The sequence below is a fragment of the Heterocephalus glaber genome, unplaced genomic scaffold, assembly GCF_053883595.1.
Source record: "Heterocephalus glaber isolate CG9 unplaced genomic scaffold, H.glaber_assembly_v1.0 deba00001724, whole genome shotgun sequence".
NCBI classification, from domain to species: domain Eukaryota; kingdom Metazoa; phylum Chordata; class Mammalia; order Rodentia; family Bathyergidae; genus Heterocephalus; species Heterocephalus glaber.
The window spans coordinates 407319-426097 of NW_028258435.1; the positions used below are offsets into that span (position 1 = coordinate 407319).

The 18779-nt window shown below is 44.9% G+C and overlaps 1 protein-coding gene across 11 annotated transcripts in view; it reads left to right on the forward strand.

Moving 5' to 3' along the window:
* Cyria (CYFIP related Rac1 interactor A) overlaps nt 1–18779 on the forward strand; it is a 126702-nt gene that overhangs the window by 88618 nt on the left and 19305 nt on the right. For 6 of the 11 annotated variants that reach the window (XR_015446748.1, XM_004869930.4, XM_087199668.1 and 3 more), the window contains 7 exons: nt 11298–11419; nt 13116–13221; nt 15661–15797; nt 16430–16507; nt 16628–16744; nt 16835–16914; nt 18590–18716. Coding sequence is in view for 10 of the 11 variants with exons in the window: in XM_004869930.4 (XP_004869987.1) it covers nt 11298–11419; nt 13116–13221; nt 15661–15797; nt 16430–16507; nt 16628–16744; nt 16835–16914; nt 18590–18716 (767 nt within the window). In the remaining variant the exon portion in view is untranslated. Of the gene's footprint in view, nt 1–11297; nt 11424–13115; nt 13222–15660; nt 15798–16429; nt 16508–16627; nt 16745–16834; nt 16915–18589; nt 18717–18779 lie in introns of all 11 variants that reach the window. The other 5 variants (XM_087199670.1, XM_021248364.2, XM_087199671.1 and 2 more) reach the window with 2 other exon arrangements.

The window sequence follows — 18779 nt, forward strand, 5'->3', positions numbered from 1 at the left end:
GTATATCTTGTTTATAGAGCCTAAATGACTTCTTGTACAGTACACCTTGTTATACAGTACCGTAACCTTTGCTGACTGTACTGTACAGTATAGCACTGTGGCTTTATGTTCTGCTACATTCTGTATTGCATGGAAGAGTTATGCAAATAAAAGCAAAGTCACCAAGTTGGATTTCCTCTGACTGTTTCTTTGTTCTGAATATTGTAATGTGCATACGATATACAATTCCTCATTTAGCAACCAATTCACTGAAAGATCTGAAGGAGGGTGACTTTGCCATTAAATGAGGAATGGCTGTATAGGTAAATTGTTCTACATTAGATCTCATAAATGTATCCATCACATATAAATGAGACTGAATACTCATTGACTAGTGACTCCCTGTTTCTCCCTCCACTAAACCCATGGCAACCACCATTCCAATCTCTGCATCTATAAGTGAGATCAGTGTGTGTCCTTCTGTGACTGTTTTATTTCACTTAGCATGTCCTCAAGGTCGTCCCATATTATTGTGTATGGTAAGGTTTCCTCCTTTTTCAAGGCACAATACTATCCCACTGTATGTATATATTCATTTTTCTATCATCTCATTTTAGATGTAAACAGAACCTCTGACTATAGTCGCTATGATCCAGATTTTCAGGTTATCCTGAGGGCATTCTGTGTGCCAGCCAGTCTGCTAGGTGTGGTGTGAATAGCTACTAGGTGTGGTGTGAATAGTCTACTAGGAGAGGCAGACAAGAAAGCAGCCATCTCGAGCACAATGTTGACAAATGCTCTCTGTCTGAGACACTATTAGCACTCAAGCATGGTTAGTTTCCTTCTACAAGTCCATGTTTATCTCCTTGCTAATAGACACCTCCTGGAGGTGAGGAAGTGGGTGGCAAATGATGCTTGTACTATCATGTGTCTTATCCAGGCTCCAGCACAGGACTGGGCATGAAGCACAACCCTAAGACTTTTGGTTTTGTTAGGTGCTAATTGAGTCACCATAGGTAGAGAATCCTTTGATTCTTTAGGCAGAAACGGGTAGGAAAGGTGGGTTCTCAGTGGGGAGGAGGCCTGCAGTTATAAGGTTTGGCCATGAAGACAGGAGCATTGGAAGAACACGACCTCTTCCTCACATGTGTCATTTTATTGGGGAAATGAGATGTAGCCCTGGGAAGCCACAGTTGTAGCAGTGAGAGAGAAGTCTGCTGTCACTGAAACAGAGCAACTGCGATGCTCACCAAAAGAACAGGTCCTTGATTGGTTCCATCGTGGGGAAGCTGTTATTGACCCAGGACCAATTCCTCCCTCTACTGATTTCTTTCTTTCCTCTATCCCCCTCTAACCTGCACCTGAGAAGGCTGGGGAATCTTGAAAGAGGAGCAGGAGAAAGTATCAGACTATCAGATGCCTTTTGGTTTAGTATCCTCACTAACAAAAAACAAAAACATAATAAACCTGGGAAGCAGTTTGTTTAGAGCAAAACAGAGATTCAGTGACAAAGATGCCTTAATTTCCCAGCACTTTTCCTTTCTGAGACCTTTTCAGTTTCAAGCTATTTCTGTAAGCAGTTGCTATTCTGCTGCACGCCATCGCCATTTTACATCCCTGGGTGTTAATAGCAGGCGAGTTTTTGTGTTTCTTGGTTTATGAATGGGAGGGAGATTGGGGAATGAGGCGGGGGGCAGGGGTTGCTGCAGATGGAGTTTCTGGCTTTGGTGAATCCTTTTTGCCAAACCAGTCTCCAGTATTTAGCCAGCGGTCCGTGGCACAGAGATAGCCAGCCGTGTGTACTATTGAGGAAATAGAGTGCTTCCTTCTAACCAAAGGTGATTGATTCCTCATAGGTTGAGTCTTCAGCTCAGATTGTTTGGGGTAAATTTGCTTCATTGTCAGAGTCTCCATACAGCCCTAAATCGGCTGTCAAGAGAACACGTGTGTGCTTCTCCTGCCCAGTCCTTGACCGATTTCCCCAGCTGATTTCTCCGGGTTGAAACTGGCTGTTGTTCACAGTGGTAGATTTGCCAGGACCTTCCTGATGTCCCCTCCTCTGTGGCAGTGGAGCTTTCTACAGTGACCCAAAAATGTTGGCAGCAAATTAAGCCCAAAGGAGGACCCACATGTCCACTGCAAACAGCATGAACACTGTTTCTCTTCATTGATAAGAAGGTGTTTTTTCTGTTAAAAACCCTGGGCACTTGGGATTTGGTGAGATCTTGGCTACACGTGTATGTGTGCAAGTTCACCATGTGCACCGTGCACGTTCACTCACACTTCTCACAACAGCAAGTCCCAAACAGGCCCTAAATCATTGCCCCAGGAATGGCCAGGATACCCTTGTTCTGGAGCTCCTGGAAGTATTGGTTTCTGAAATTGCCTGTGTAAATCACAGGGGCTTTAACAGCTCCATTGTGAGATCAGAGAAACAGCAGCTGCATGTAACCGTTCTCCTCAATGTCGATGAAATAATTGACAGCCACTGGAAGGTTGGGATGTGGTTCTTAGAGGAAATATCCCCAAAGAATCCACCAGCAGCAATTGGAAATAAAGACCAGTTTCTATCGTAAGACTATAGGGGGGCGGTTTGTGTGTGGCAGCGTGAGTGGATTGTGTGTGAATACTTTTCTTTGAGGAAAGGTCAATCTTGCTGTTGAAAATAGAAAAGTAAAGCCCATAGTTCACTCAGCAAATGCTTTCAGGGCCTGCTTGTATGCTAAATATAGTATGCTTTTCAACCACTAACTCTTCAGGGTCCTTTAACATGGCAGTCCTTCGCATTGGGAAACATGGTACATTTGTAAAAGATGAGTCTGAATAGGGAGAATGGCAAAAGTGCAGACTCCAAAGCTTCTCACGGAGATTTTTCAGCAGACAAAATGGTAGTGGTTTCAGGGCTGGAAGATTAAAAATAAGAGCAGTTTTTCACGAATGGCTAAGTAGTGTGCTGGCCACACAGAGCAGACTTGGCATCCACAGATGAGAAATGCACACGGTTAAACACAAGTAGTAACAAAGGTGTGAAGCATGAGTTTGACTGTAGCTAGGTCCTCACGTGTCCGTGATAACTGTGGGAGATGTATCGGCGTAAAAGCCACCTGGGAGCCGGAGAGAGGACAGGGCTGGAAGCCACATTATTTACTGCTTCCCAAAGTCCACCTCCCCGACACCTGCTTGATGCCCCTTCTTGACTCATCCACTGTCACATGCTCCTCGAGCATCTCCTCCTGGTGGTGCATCAAGTGGGTAAGGAGGACAAGAGTTCAAACCCTGTCTCCGAAGACCTACCATTCAGAGACAGCCGGGGAACAACCTCAAAGCACACTGTGCAAAGAGCATTGAAATCATTCACTCCGTTCTTTATCCAGCAGATTTTTCTTACATCAGGCATTGTTCTTGACTCTGGAATTACGATGTGGAATGAAGCAAAGATGGCCAAGTCCTGCGCCTGAATGCTGAGATTACTGAGAGTCAGTTCCGACTGCCCGGTCCTCTGGCTGGGGACCAAAGTGCCTTGACTCTCTGGGCCAAGGCTCATTGTCACCAAGGGCTGCACAGGCCTTGTCCTGGTGGGACGGACACACTTGAGCTTCTGCCTGCCTGGGAGCTGCCACTGTCTGTGACTTGAATCCCCTCAGGGTTTTCTGCATCCCAGCTGTGCTGCCAGCACTGAACCCTTCTCATGGGCTGCAAGAGGGGGAGACTCAGTCCCACGAGGGGAGGTGGAAGAAATGAGGTGTCCGGTAAGACTAACACGTGATGGGAGAGATCAGGCTGGGCAGGAGAAGGAGCAGGGTGGATTGGGTTTCTCCCAGCCCGGGGACCACAGGAGGAGCATTAATGGGACGCCAGGCATCCTGCCAAGGGGGACCTTGGAGAGCAGGCTGGGCGGGGGGGGGGCATTTCACAGCTCTCCCGGCTGCCAAGGCACTCCCCGCTGAAGGAAGGCACACTCACCGCCTCCAAATCCACTTCCTCTGGGACAGAAGAGATCCATCCCCAGGTTGGTCCTCCGGCTCTGTGGTCTCATCTGAAAGGCCCCTGTCAGTCTGTATCAGAAAATGCCATTCCCTATACTTGTAGAAACTGTTTAATTTCTTCTTTAATTACTTCTGTGACCCATTGGTTGTTCAGGAGGGTGTTATTCAGTTTCCATGTGTTTGTTGGGGTTTTGCGGTTTCTTATGCTATTGATCTCCAATCTTATTGCGCTATGGTCTGATAATATACAGGGGGTAGCTTCGGTTCTTTTACATTTACTTAGACATGTCCTGTGAGCTAGCATGTGATCTATTTTGGAGAATGACCTGTGTGCAGCTGAAAAGAATGTGTATTCCGATTTTGTGGGGTGGAAGACTCTGTAAACATCTATCAAGTCCATTTGTCCAATAGCTTGGTTCAGTTCTAGAATTTCCTTGTTAACTTTTTGTCTAGATGATCTGTCTATTTGTGATAGTGGGGTATTGAGGTCCCCCACTATAATTGTATTAGTGCTTGTTTGGTTTTTCATATCCATTAATATTTGTTTTGTATAGTTGGGGGCATTCGTATTTGGTGCATATATATTTAGGACTGTCATCTCTTCCTCTTGGATTGTTCCCTTCACAAGGATGGAGTGACCATCTTTGTCTCTCTTAATTAGTTTTCGTTTGAAATCTACTTTGTCTGCAAATAAGATTGCTACGCCTGCTTTCTTCTGGGATCCTGTGGTGTGGAGAACTGTTTTCCATCCTTTTACTTTCAGTCTATGAATTTCTTTTTGAGTTAGGTGTATTTCTTGTATACAGCCTATTGTAGCATTTTGCTTCTTAATCCATTCTGCCAGTCTATTTCTTTTGATTGGTGAATTGAGGCCATTAACATTGAGGGTTATAATTGATAGATATTTGATTTATCCTAGTCATGCTGTTTTTACTTTTGTTGGCTCTTTTATTTCTTATTTTTTCCCCCTTTCCCATTAGTGTCATACCTTGCCTGGTGGCTTCCCTCTGTTCGGCCTCATGGAGTTGTGGCCTTCATTGCTTTTTTCTAGGATATTGTTTAGAATTGCTTGTAGTGCTGGTTTGATTTTCATGAAATTTCTCACGTTTTCTTTGTTGTGGAAGTATCTAATTTCCCCATCGATTTTGAAAGATAATTTTGCTGGATACAACAGTCTAGGTTGGAAGTTATTTTCTTTTAGGGCTTGAAATACTTCACTCCAGACTCTCCTTGATTTGAGGGTTTGTGTTGAAAAGTCTGCTGTGATTCTGATGGGCTTTCCTTTGTAGGTGATTTGTTTCTTTTCTCTAACTCCTTGTAGGATTTTGTTTTTCTGCTGGGTTTCTATGGGACACAATGAAAGAAGTTTTATGCAGGAAATTCATAGCAGTGAATGCCCATATTAGGAAAACAGAGAAAACTCAGATAAATAACCTAATGCAGAACCTCAAGCTCCTAGAAAAAAACAGCATAATGAATCCAAAGCTCGTACAAGAGAGGAAATTACAAAGATCAGGGCAAAAATCAATGCAATGGAGACTAAGAGAACAATACAAAAAAATCAATGAATCAAAGAGTTGGTTTTTTGAAAGAATAAATAAAATCGATAAACCTTTAGCCAAACTTATCAAAAAAAACAAGGAAAGAAAAGGCACAAATACATGCAATTAAGAATGAAAAAGGTGAAGTCACAACAGATCCAACAGAAATCCAGAGGATCATCAATACCTACTTCAAGAACCTCTACTCCAATAAAATGGAAAACACAGAAGAAATGGACAGATTCCTAGATACATACGAATTGCCAAAGTTAAATGAAGAAGATATAGAAATTCTAAACACCCCAATTACAATGAGTGAAATTGAAAATGTAATAAAATATTTACCAACAAAGAAAAGCCCAGGTCCTGATCAGTTCACTGCTGAATTTTACAAGACATTTAAAGAACTAACTCCATTACTCTTTAAACACATCAGGGAAATTGAAAGGGAAGCAATACTTCCAAATTCATTCCTGGAAGCAAGCACTACTTTGATTCCAAAACCAGAGAAAGACCCAACCCAAAAAGAGAACTACAGGCCAATCTCCCTAATGAACATAGATGCAAAAGTCCTCAACAAGATACTGGCAAACAGAATACAGAGGGTCATCAAGAAGATCATACACCCTGACCAAGTCAGATTTATCCCAGGGATGCAAGGATGCTTCAACATTCGTAAATCAATAAATGTAATACACCATATTAACAGAGTCAAGGACAAAAACCACATGATCATCTCAATAGATGCAGACAAGGCAGTTGACAAAATCCAGCACCCATTCATGATAAAAACCCTACAGAAAATTGGAATAGAAGGTCTTTATCTTAACCTGATTAAGGCTATCTATGAAAAACCAACAGCCAACATCATACTAAATGGTCAAAAACTGAAAACTTTCATGCTAAAATCAGGAACATGACAAGGATGCCCACTATCACCACTCCTGTTCAATATAGTTCTGTAAACACTAGCCACAGCAATTAGAAAAGTGAAAGAAATAAATAAAGATAGGAAAAGAAGAAGTGAAACCATCATTATTTGCTGATGATATGATACTTTACATAGAAGACCCAAAAAACTCTGCCAGAAGACTTCTAGATTTAATTGACAGATTCAGTAGAGTAGCTGGATACAAGGTCAACACACAAAAAACAATAGCCTTCTTGTGCACAAATAACAGACTCACTGAGAGAGAAATTAGGGAAACAATTCCGTTTACAATAGCATCCAAAAAAATGAAATATCTAGGAATCAGTCTAAAAAAAGGAAGCAAAAGACCTCTACACTGAAAACTACAGAACTCTGAAAAAAGAGATCGAAGAGGATACAAGAAAATGGAAAGACATCCCTTGTTCCTGGGTAGGAAGAACCAGTATAGTGAAAATGGTCATACTTCCAAAACTACTATATAGATTCAATGCAATGCCAATTGAAATTCCAACAATATCTTCACAGAACTAGAGAAAACAATCCAAAAATTCATTTGGAACCATAAGAGACCTAGAATAGCTAAAGCAATTCTAGGCAACAGAGACATGGCTGGGGGTATCACAATTCCCAACTTGAAACTATACTACAAAGCTACTGTGATAAAATTAGCATGGTACTGGCAAAGGAACAGACCTGAGGATCAGTGGAATAGATTAGAAGATCCAGAAACAACTCCAGACATGCTCAGCCACCTCATCTTTGACAAAGGAGCCAAACACCCTCACTGGAGGAAAGATAGCCTCTTTAATAAATGGTGTTGGAAAAACTGGATCTCAACCTGCCAAAGCTTTAAAGTAGACCCGTACCTATAAACTAAGATTGAAGTGGATTAAAGATATAAATATTAAGACAGAAACACTAAACTTGCTGGAAGATAAGTTAGGTAGAACTCTTGAAGACAATGGCGTAGGCAAAGACTTCATGAACAAAACCTCAGCAGCACGGGAACTAGCAGAAAGAATCAGCAACTGGGATCTCATCTTATTAAAAAGCTTCTGCACTGCAAAAGAAACCACCAACAGAGCTAACAGACAACCTACAATATGGGAAAAAATTTTTAGCAGCTGTACCTCAAACAAAGGACTATTATCTAGAATATATAAAGAATTGAAAAAAAATCAGACCCCCCCAAATTCAAAGACCTAATTCGAAAATGGGCATCTGAAATGACAGACATTTCTCAGACAAAGAAGTAAAAGCAGCAAATAAATACATGAAAAAATGTTCAACATCACTGATCATTCGAGAGATGCAGATGAAAACAACACTGAGATTCCATCTCACCCCAGAAGGAATGGCTGCTACCAAGAAATCAACCAATAACAAATGCTGGCGGGGTTGTGGGGAGACAGGAACCTTCTCCATTGCTGGTAGGAGTGCAGACTGGTGCAAACCACTGTGGAAATCAGTATGGAGATACCTCAAAGAACTAGGACTAGAGGTCCCATGTGACCCAGCTATTCCCCTGCTGGGTATCTTCCCAAAAGAATTAAAAGAGTCCTACCACAGTGATATATGTACACCTATGTTCATAGCGGCACAGTTTGTAATAGCTAAAGCTTGGAAGCAGCCCAAGTGCCCATCAACTGGAAACTGGATAAAGAAAATGTGTTTTTTTAATAAAATGGAGTACTACTCAGCCATAAAGAACAAAAAACTAGAGTCATTTATAGCCAAATGGATGCATATCGAGGCCATACTCTTAAGTGAAATAAATAGAACACACATGTGTAAATACCGAATAGTTTCGCTAGTGTGAGAAACTGAAAGTGTAAACAAGGGTTAAAATGATTAAAATGAATAATTGATAATTTGAAATAGGAAAAAAGTTCCGAAGATGAAGGAGTGAAGGGAGGGGAAGGGTAAAGGAAAAGAGGGAAAGGAAAAACTATGAGAAAAGAAAAAAAAAAGGAAACGAAATCTATGTAAATAGGGAAGGGCGGAGGGGGTGAAGGGCACACAGGTAAAGGGGAAAAAAATAAGAACCAAGATACATCATGTACAAGTACAAGCACCCAATGATGAATGTAAACGAATTGTATACATAAAATGTGCCAATAAAATTTAAAACAAGAAAAAGAAAGAAAAGGTCACTCCCTGCCATGCAGAGAGAAGCCACACCAGTCTCCAGCCCCACTACGGCTTTGAAGCCACCCTACTGAAAAATTTCTTTCTTTATTTTGTTGTTGTTTTTGTTTTTCCAGTACTAGGGATTGAACCTTGGGCGTTCACTCTGAACTACATTCTCTACCCTTTTGCATTTTTGAGACAGAGCCTCGCTAAATTGCTAAGTTGCACAGGCTAAATTTGAGCTTGGGATCCTCCTGCCTCAGCCTACCCCAGTGCTGAGATTACAGATGTGCACCACCTCCCCAGGCTTGAAAAATGTACTGTTGAAGTGCCTAAGAAAGTCTTCTACTTGAAAAAACTGCTGTGAAATATTTCTCTTGTGTCTAAGTGTAACCATCCACAGGATGTGTTTGGGCTCTTCCAGCACTCCTACTCCAGCCCACTTAGTTTTAGTTCTGCTCCATCTAAAACCTTTCAAGTGGTGACTTGCTGAGCGGGAGCACCACACTGAGAAGCATTCCTTCCTGGTGTCATCCTCTTTAACAGAGTATTTTATAATTGCACTCAGCTGTCTGAGTTCCTAGGGTCTTGGTCCCAGACTCTATTTTGCTTTTCCTCTTTTTTTTTAGACAAGGTCTTGCCATGTGGTGGAGGCCAGCCTTGCACTCATTATGTAGCCCAGGCTGGCTTTGAACTTGTGGCAATCCTCCTGCCTCAGCCTCCCCAGTGCTGAGATTATACGCATGTGCCACCATGCCTGGCTTGCTTTTCATCTTATCCAAATAAATTTCTCTTTAGGAGATTGTCTTTGTTTAGGTTGTGATTTTTTTGATACATTCATCAAAAGGGAAAAACAAAAACAACAAATACCAATAGCTATTTAGATTATTTTTTCTAATTAAAAATAATATTTTAAAGAAAAAAAAAGAATGAATGCTGGTGAGGCTGCAGAGGAAAAGGAGCCCTTCTGCAGTGTTGGTGGGAATGTAAACTGGTACAACCACTGTGGAGATCAGTGTGTAGATTCCTCAAAAAACTGAAAGTAGAAATTCCATTTGACTTAGCTGTTCCCTTCTAAGGTTCTTCACAAAAGAGTTAAAAGACGTCGTACGATCGTGATCCATGCACACCCATATTTATAGCAGCACAAGTCCTAACAACCAAATGTTGGAAGTGGGCTCTATGTCCATCAACAGATGAATGGATAAAGAAAATGTGGTGTTTACACACAATGGACCACTACTCTACCATAAAGAAGGATAAAAGAGTCATTGTAGGAAAATGAATGCACTTTGAGATCATAAGTTTAGGTGAAATAAATCAGACACAGAGCTTAAATAGCACATAGTTTCTCTTATGTGAGAAACTCAAAGTATAAATACATTAAACAGCAAAATAAAAGATGAATAGTAGGAAGTAGGGAGATCTGTCTCAAAGGGGAAAGGGATCAAAGATGGAGAGAGAGAGGGGAAGAGAATGAATGGAAAAAGGAAAGAAGATGTGTTGTGTACGTGTACCAACTCCACACAAGGAGTGTGAACACTAAATCGACTCTGTGGCATCATAGCTCAAATGGTGACAGGAACAGGGTGGATGCTCCCACTGACAACCTCCCAGGCCTCACAGCCCATCAGCAAGGCTGCCATTTACACCCCAGAGCAACCCCAGCAAAGGCAGCACATCCTCCTTTGTAGGACTGAGCTTTTGCATGGCATGGAGAATGGTGAACAGGGGCAGATCAGGAAGTATTGACTCAGATGTCGCTTCATCCTTGTCCTGCCGACCGCAGGGTGTGTTGACAGTGTCAGGGTACTGGATCCATACACCTGAAGTGGAGCTGCACAAGATGACCTCGTCCTGTGGCCTCTCCCTTGGATTCACGAGGAGACACTGACTTCCTCCCCAGCCTGACAGGGCAGCTGACCTGGTTCAGAGCAAGTGTGAGGGAAATAAAACCAGCATTGCCCCCTCTCAGCCTCCGCTCACCACCCCACAAGATACTTCTGGGACAGAGGAGCTGCAGGGGTTCCAGGGCTGCACCCCGGGGAGAGGTCACCAAGGAGCCCAGAGGGTGCTTCGTGGCTGTCAGTACCATCTGCATTTGTGAGAGCTTGACCGTGGCACTTATGTCTGGGCTAACAGTCGTGGGCAAGGCCAAAGCTTATTCGTCCATGAAAATGTGAAGGGGACTGGTTTTTCCATCTCTATTCAGACCCACAGATTTTCAGTCATAACCGAAATATCTTCTATTCAAAGCAGACCCAATACAGTGTTTCGGTTTCCCACAGAACTGTGGAGCGCGAAACGCCATTGAGCTGTACATTTGAAAAAGGTTAAGATGATACATTTTACTTTATGTGTGTTTTACCACAATTGAAAACAGGCTTTGGGTTTAAAAAATAATAGGCAAGAAGGAAAAAATGATCCCAAACGAGTGTTTGTTCCTTTCGTCACCTGGTATAAAGAGCAGGTATGCGGAAAATGTGTTTTACATCAATAAACACGGAGCACGGTGATCCCAACACCCTGGATGTAGGGTGTCCCGCAAGGTTTTGGGGCCTTCTCAGTCCAGCCCCGGGGAGACTGGGCCCCTTTCCTTCCTAGCAGCCTGCTGTGGTCAGTAGTGGCCACCCGGCCTGCGGGAGTGAGATGGAGCTGTCAGCAGTGAGCTGGTTGCCATGCTCACGCTTTTACAAACCCACCTGTGTGTCTTGGTTCCCCGCTGCACAGATGCCCAGCCCACGGAGGGGGAGAGGGAGACGTGGAACCAGATCAGCGCCGTGCTCCAGGATTCCGAGAGCATCCTCACCGACCTGCAGGCCTACAAGGGCGCTGGGCCGGAGATCAGAGACGTGTGTATGCCGCGACCACAGGGGCTACGGGGAGGACGGCGCAGACACATGCACAGGCACACAGACACACAGGCACACTCACCTACACGCACAGAGAGGCCCATGCACAGTCACCTGCACAGACACACAGGCACACTCACCTACACGCACAGAGAGGCCCATGCACAGTCACCTGCACAGACACACAGGCACGCTCACCTACACGCACAGAGAGGCCCATGCACAGTCACCTGCACAGACACACAGACACACACAACCACACAGGTAGATACACGCAAACAGACGTACACACGCACACGCAGACACATGCACGTGTGCACTCACACTCGCACTAGCTTGAGCATTTCCCTGAGCACTAAGAAAAACAAGGGGTGTGATGTGTTCTAAGAAATGTATCAATGTCCCTTTTGATTTTAGCACATTCACCTGAGCACACAATGCTGTAAAATGCTAGAAAGTTCTCTCTCAAACCTCCATTTGGTATTGTGGGACTCATGTTAACAACAGTGTCAGTAGATTTCTTCATGTGAGGGGTATTTACACACACACACACGCACACTGGCATACGGTCATGTCTGTTGCACCATGAATCACAAGGTCTGGAATGTCGCCCACTTTGTAGCACTGTGTAATAATTTAGGCAGGTCACATGTGATGGCCACAAACCGCTTGCTTTAAGTAGAAGACGGGTATACCATCTTTTTTTTTTTTTTTTTTTTTTTTTGGTACCAGGGATCGAACTCGGGTCCTTGCACTTGCACAGCAGGCGGCGAAACCACTGAGCTAAATCCCCAGCCCAAGTATATCATCTTAAATGTCTCACAAAGAACAAAACAGCCAAAGCAAATACATAAGTCATCAGTTTGACTTTTTAGACTTCACCATGCCTTTACAGCAAGAAACTTTTACTTAAAAGCATTAGGTTTTTTGGTTTTGATTTTAGTTTGTATGGTTTTCTTTTTTGCTTTGTTTGAGAGGGGCATCTTACTATGTTGCCCAGGCTAGCTTGAACTTCTGGGCTTAAGTAATCCTCCTGCCTCAGCCTCCTGTGTAGCTGGGACCGTAGGCAATGCTACCACACAAGCGTTATGGAAAGCATTAGTATTGTGAAAATATCAAAACATGAGTGCACTGACACACCCTGCTGCCTCCGCCACCATCCCTGTGAGAGTGACTCCACCCTCATCGTGCTGACGCCCTCAGCCTGCTGATACCCAGCCAAGGGCCGTGTTGCTCAGAAAGCAACAGGCTACCAGGCATGGTTTTTCTACTCATTGAATTTAGGCCATACAGGTTACAGTACAGATTGGCAGGAATATAATACATATTGGAGAGAAAATTATCTACAGAATTTGCCACTTTGAATGAGCACTAACTCTACTTCAGAACCAAATGGTAATAGTGGGGCCACATTTCCTTCCTGTCCAAGTGTGCTTTTTAGGGTTCAGGAGAACCAAAATGAGTAAGATAACTCAAGATCTACCTGCAGAGCCATTGGCTCACGTTCCAGTGCTGAGATTTCCTTTGAAATGAGCATCTTGGGGGACAGGCCAGGGAGTCATCCTCAGCTTAAGTGGTGTGCCTTCACAGAACAGCAGATTGTCTTTGTTAACTAAAATCCTTTCTCCATCCTCGGACACATTGATGCTGTGCTTATTATTATTATTAAATGCACAATTCTACTGTATCCTTGTAGGCGATTCAAAACCCCAATGACATTCAGCTTCAAGAAAAGGCTTGGAATGCGGTGTGTCCCCTGGTTGTGAGGCTGAAGAGGTTCTACGAGTTCTCCATCCGGCTCGGTGGGTCTGGTTTGTGTCCTGGTCTGTCTCACACGAGAGGCTCTGTGTTGTCTTTTGAGGAGGCAGCAGGAGCAGCTGAGCATGTTGGGAAATGCCCAGTGACCACCTGGTACCGGAGGCAGCCATTCATAAACAATACTCCTTTCTAGTCTCATTTCTTTGAGTTGCTCACACTTCTGTTGTGACGTTCCTGGCACATTGTGAGTGTTTCTCCCGGCACATTGAGAGCGGGGGTCCCTTTGTCTTGTGCTCAGTGATGGCCACGTCTTCATACCCCATTTCCCTCAAAATAAGACCTTGCCAGAAAATAAGCCCTAGCACAGTTTCTTGGGATGCTCATAATATAACCCCTGCCTCTAAAATAAGCCCTGGTTATGATGGTCAGCCAGATGGACACATTTATTATGTCTGTCACAACACACGAGGGATGTATTGAGTTATGACAATGTTCCAGAAGATGACATAACTGTATTTGAGTAAATGTAGATTTTTGTACACAAATAGATAAATAAGTGTAGATTCTTGTACATAAATAAATGTAGATTGTGGTACATGAAAAAAAAAAGATGTCACCTGAAAATAAACCACATTGCATCTTTTGGAGCAAAAATTAATATAAGACCGGGTCTTATTTTTGAGGGAATGTGGTAGTTTCCTGAAAAACAGATGTTGGAAAATACAAGTTACCTACTAACCCATAAAGAACTTGGCTGGCTGGAGTCATGGGACAAGTTCAATTCAGTGCAGTTCAAGAAAATAAGCATAGCATTCTTTCCTTAAGCTTCGAACACAAAATCAAAGACTGAAAACCAAAAGTGTGTGGGTACAGCATGGCCAAGCAGGAGCAAGGGCACAGGCAGCTCAGGCTGGTGGCTGGCTCCGTGTGCCCCGCAGTGCAGTCCAACCCCTGTCCCCTGCAGGAAAGCCAAGCACGCTTCCATTGGCTGGCTCCGTGTGCCCCAGGTGAAAAAGGCAGCGGTCATCTTCTACTCTGCTTCCACCGTAAGGGTGCCAGGTTTCGAGAGGAAGAAAGAAATGGAAATATTCTGGGGAAGTAAGGAGCACGGTGTTGAAGCCCTAGGGCTGACGTCAAGTGGAGTCGCTGACCAGACCAAACCAGATTCACAAGAAAAGAGTTCTTTAGGCAGAGGTAGAAGACAGATGAGCTTCTCTCTCTGCTCCCTCAGTTTGCTGCTCGACCCAATAAACTGAAATCCCCAGGAGCCCAGTTTTAGCTCAGCAGAAGAAGCGTCCCTCAGTGTGAGCAGGGTTGCCGTGCGTGAGAGTTCACCGGGGGCGCGGCACCCCTGTGTGCGAGGCATGTCGGGGCCGCGTGCAGGCAGCGGCGGCAGTCAGGCCTGGCAGCTGGGTAGTCGAGTCGGTGTTTGAGCCTAGGCCCTGTCCTCTGTCTTCCAATTCCTCAACCTCTGCCACTAGAGCAGCAAAGTACTGTCATCGATACAGGAAGGAAGAAGCCTGCCTATCTTCTAATAACACTTTGTTTACCAAAATGACAGCGGACCAGATTTGGGCTGGGGGCTGCGGTCTGCCAACCCCTGCTGAGGAGGACGGGCTCCAAAGGCCACATCCTTTTTGGCCCCAGGGACCAGCTTCAAGGAAAGCAGTTTTCCATGGCTGGGGAATGGGGAAGGCTAGGTAAGAGGGTGGTTCTGGGGTGATTCAGACGTCCTCGCATCCTAGGGCCCCGCATTTGCATTCCCAGGAGAATTCGAGCTCCTATGAGCATCTAAGGCCCACTGATCTGACAGGAGGCAGAGCTCAGGCTCCTTGGTGGAGCAATAGGGAGTGGCTAGAAATACAGAGGAAGCTGCGCTTGCTTCCTGCCGCTCACCTCTTACTGTGAGGCCTGGTTCCTAGCAGGCCGTGCCCCTGGGGTTGGGGACCCCTGGTAAATGACTCTGTGCTGCTATAAATCTAGGGAAATAAAAACTGTAGATTGTTTAGAGACAAACAAAGGGAGAATGAGATTGTCATCAGAGCAGACCTGGGGGTAAAGATAGCGGCAGGTTTGGAGAAGAGTATTCCTGGGTTAGGTCAGAATGCAGAGGAACAGCAAAGCTGGGGAGCAGAATTCACCGTGCATGGACCCGGGGCTCTGAGCTCTTGTTCAAAGCACCGGCCTGTTCCTGCCCCACGACTGGCTCTCAGGGCAGCCGGGCGCACTTGGGTCTCCTCACAGTGTCGGGAATCAGACCAGCAGGCCCATGAGCTGAGCGTAGCAGGTGCTGACCACACTGTGTGGCCGTGCAGGTGTCTGCTCAGGCCTGGGACCCCCTTGTCCACTCTCGAGGCATCTGACACAGCCAGGGGCAGCACATGGGAACCAAAGACCAGTGCGGCCATCTCTGAAATGGTGAGCAGAGCTCAGGATGGTTGCTGCGAGCCCCTAAAACACACGTTCACCCCTTTGGCTTTCAGAGACGGCCCTGCAGAGCCTACTGGAGTCCCTGACTTGTCCCCCCTACACGCCGACCCAGCACCTGGAGCGTGAGCAGGCCCTGGCCAAGGAGTTTGCAGAAATCTTGCATTTTACACTTCGATTTGATGAGCTGAAGGTCAGACCCAGCGCACGGTGAAGGTGTCCAGCCCTGTCCCGAGCCAGGGCTGAGGGTGGGGAACAGCGGCAGGGGTAGCTCCTTCCCCAGAGTGACGTTCAGCTCAGGAGATTTGCATTTCACATGGTTGAAGTAGTTTAAGATGATGACTTATATATGAAAATTAAAAATTTTCCAAGTAAAGTCAGAGAAAAACTGGGATCAAATAGACTTTCCCTGAAATCTAGCCCACTGCAAGCATAGGGCATGATTTAGAATGATGAAGTTATGGGTCTTTACTATTAACCAGAAGTTGCTTTGATTCTTGTGTAACAAAGACCATGTTTCCCCAGAAATAAGACTTAACTGGAAAATAAACTTCAGCTGCAATTAATAGCTGGTCATTACCATGGTGATGGCCAGGGGCGAGCAGCAGATTATACGTCACTATTCTCTTGGTCGGGGCCACTGTAATGCAGGTAAGGCAAGGCGAGGCTGATTGGGGCTGGCACTTTTGGCCCTCTCGTTAGGTCTTATTTCGGGGAAACACAGAAGTCCTGCATTTTTACAAACTTGAGTTCCTGGCCTCCTAATGTGTATTCCCCCACCTGCTGCCAGCGAATGACCATCTCTCTCCTCTCTCCTTACTTCAGATGAGGAACCCAGCCATTCAGAATGACTTCAGCTACTACCGAAGAACAATAAGTCGCAATCGTATCAACAACATGCATGTGAGTCCTGGGGCCTCCTGTTCCCCCGTGGATTTTTTTTGCTTCCTGGGTCAGGCAGGGCCCAGGGAGAGGACAGCCCTTTATGTTTCTAATTGCATCTTCTCTTCCTCTTCTCCTCAGCTAGACATTGAGAATGAAGTAAATAATGAGATGGCCAATCGAATGTCCCTCTTCTACGCAGAAGCCACGCCTATGCTGAAAACCCTAAGCAATGCCACCATGCATTTTGTCTCCGAAGTAAGTAGAGTTGAGCAGCAACGTGCTTTTTTCTTATTTGTGCAGAAAAGCTGCTTGTGTGACTAACATGCTTTTGTGCCTCCAACGTAGAACAAAACCCTGCCAATAGAAAACACCACAGACTGCCTCAGCACAATGACCAGCGTCTGCAAAGTCATGCTGGAAACTCCGTAAGTGAACCCAAGGGATGTTCACGGTTGGTGGTTCACCCAGCTGGGTCCTGTTAAGATGATGAAGGCATGTACCAGCGGGTCAGGATAGAAAGTTTCCAAGTATATCATCTGCTTCAAGTTCGGAAGGAACTCTTGAGTAGCAGGTGTCATTATCTTTCTTTCTGTATTCCAAGAAGCTGAGACTCAAATTGGCTGATTGACCTCCCAAAGGTTGCATAGCTTGTTAGATGGCAGACGCCACATTCAAAGTTCTGCTAGAAGATATGTAAGGATGACCACATGTGGCAGCATAGTCTCAGCACTCTAGGGGACTGAGGCAAGAGAGTCTTAAATTCAAGCTCAGCCTGGGCAACTTAATGAAATCTTGTCTCAAAAACAAATAAAGAGAAAAGGCTGGGGTTGTAGCTCAGTGTGAAGGCCCTAGGCTCAATCCCTAGTCCTGCAAATGCACACACACCTACCCACCTACATACATACACACACACCTATCTACATACATACACATATATACATATGAAGATATGTAAAGACCAAATAGAGGAGTTAGATGACTTATTATTATAGATATTATAGAGAAGACCTAAGAGATTTAGAATCAGAGTAGGAAAGTAGAAGTGGTATGACTATTGCAGAATAACGGATAATGGACCTCTCCCTCTCTCTCTCTCTCTCTCTCTCTCTCTCTCTCTCTCTCTCTCTCTCTCTCTCTCTCTCTGTCTCATTTCTCTGTACCTAAGCTAGTTACTAGTTGCTAGAGCTAAAAATTGGTTGAGTTACTGATGATGAAGCAGCGTAGTTATGGGGAAGTCTCCACTCAAAATCGGGATGTGGATACATCTGTATCCTCTGCTGTGCCAATGAGTAGATGCCCTGACCTCCCTGGTCCTTCCTTGGTTTCCTCATCTGATGGAGTTTCCCAAACATCTGCTTTTCAGAATATTCAGGAAAGCCAGAAGTATCAGGAGCACCTTATAAAACATGTTTTGTTCATACACAAGGGGGAATTAATTTCAAATATTTCACCTGTACCAAAATTAAGATTTATTTGAAGTCAGAAATAGCACCCACCTTCATTATGGGCCAATTCATGATGAAATAGATGCTAAGGAAATCTCTAGAATTGGCTGAAATTATCTGAATCATCAGGGACCCCATCAAGATAAGTGGACAAAATTCAGACTCCACAAATGCTCTCTGCTCAGGGAATGGTGTATGATTTCTTTGCCAATCCAATCCAGTCTGCACCCCAGGTCTTAACAAAGGAAGTTACTCTGACGGCAGACCCGATAGCTGCTCTGTAGAAATGAGCCCAATTGTTTGTCTCTGTAATGAAGCCATTATTCTCTATAATCTTGGACAGCCAGAGGGACCTGCTATAAAATATTCAAGATTGATGGGCGGGGGTGATGTGCATGGTGAGCGGCTGCTGAAGGGCAGAAGCGAGAATTTACTGGCCTCCCATTTACCTTATTTTCCCACTGAACTGCCGGTTGGATAGATTCGAGAGGAATTACCCTCATGGTCACGGTCTCTTCAGGAGCACATTAACCCGGTGGTGGCGGGCCAAGGATTGCTCTGCAGAGAAGATACAGAGAGCAGCCCCTCGCAGAGAGGGGCCCCAGTGCAGTGCTGAGCTGCAGAGGTGCTGTGGCCGCTGTCTTCTCTCTTCCAGGGAGTACAGGAGCAGGTTCACGAGTGAAGAGACGCTCATGTTCTGCATGAGGGTGATGGTGGGGGTCATCATCCTCTACGACCACGTGCACCCCGTGGGAGCCTTCTGCAAGACATCCAAGATTGATGTAAGAGCAGCCATGCACAGTCCTTGCCAAAAGAGCCCCACCCGGGTCGCCAACAGACCTCGT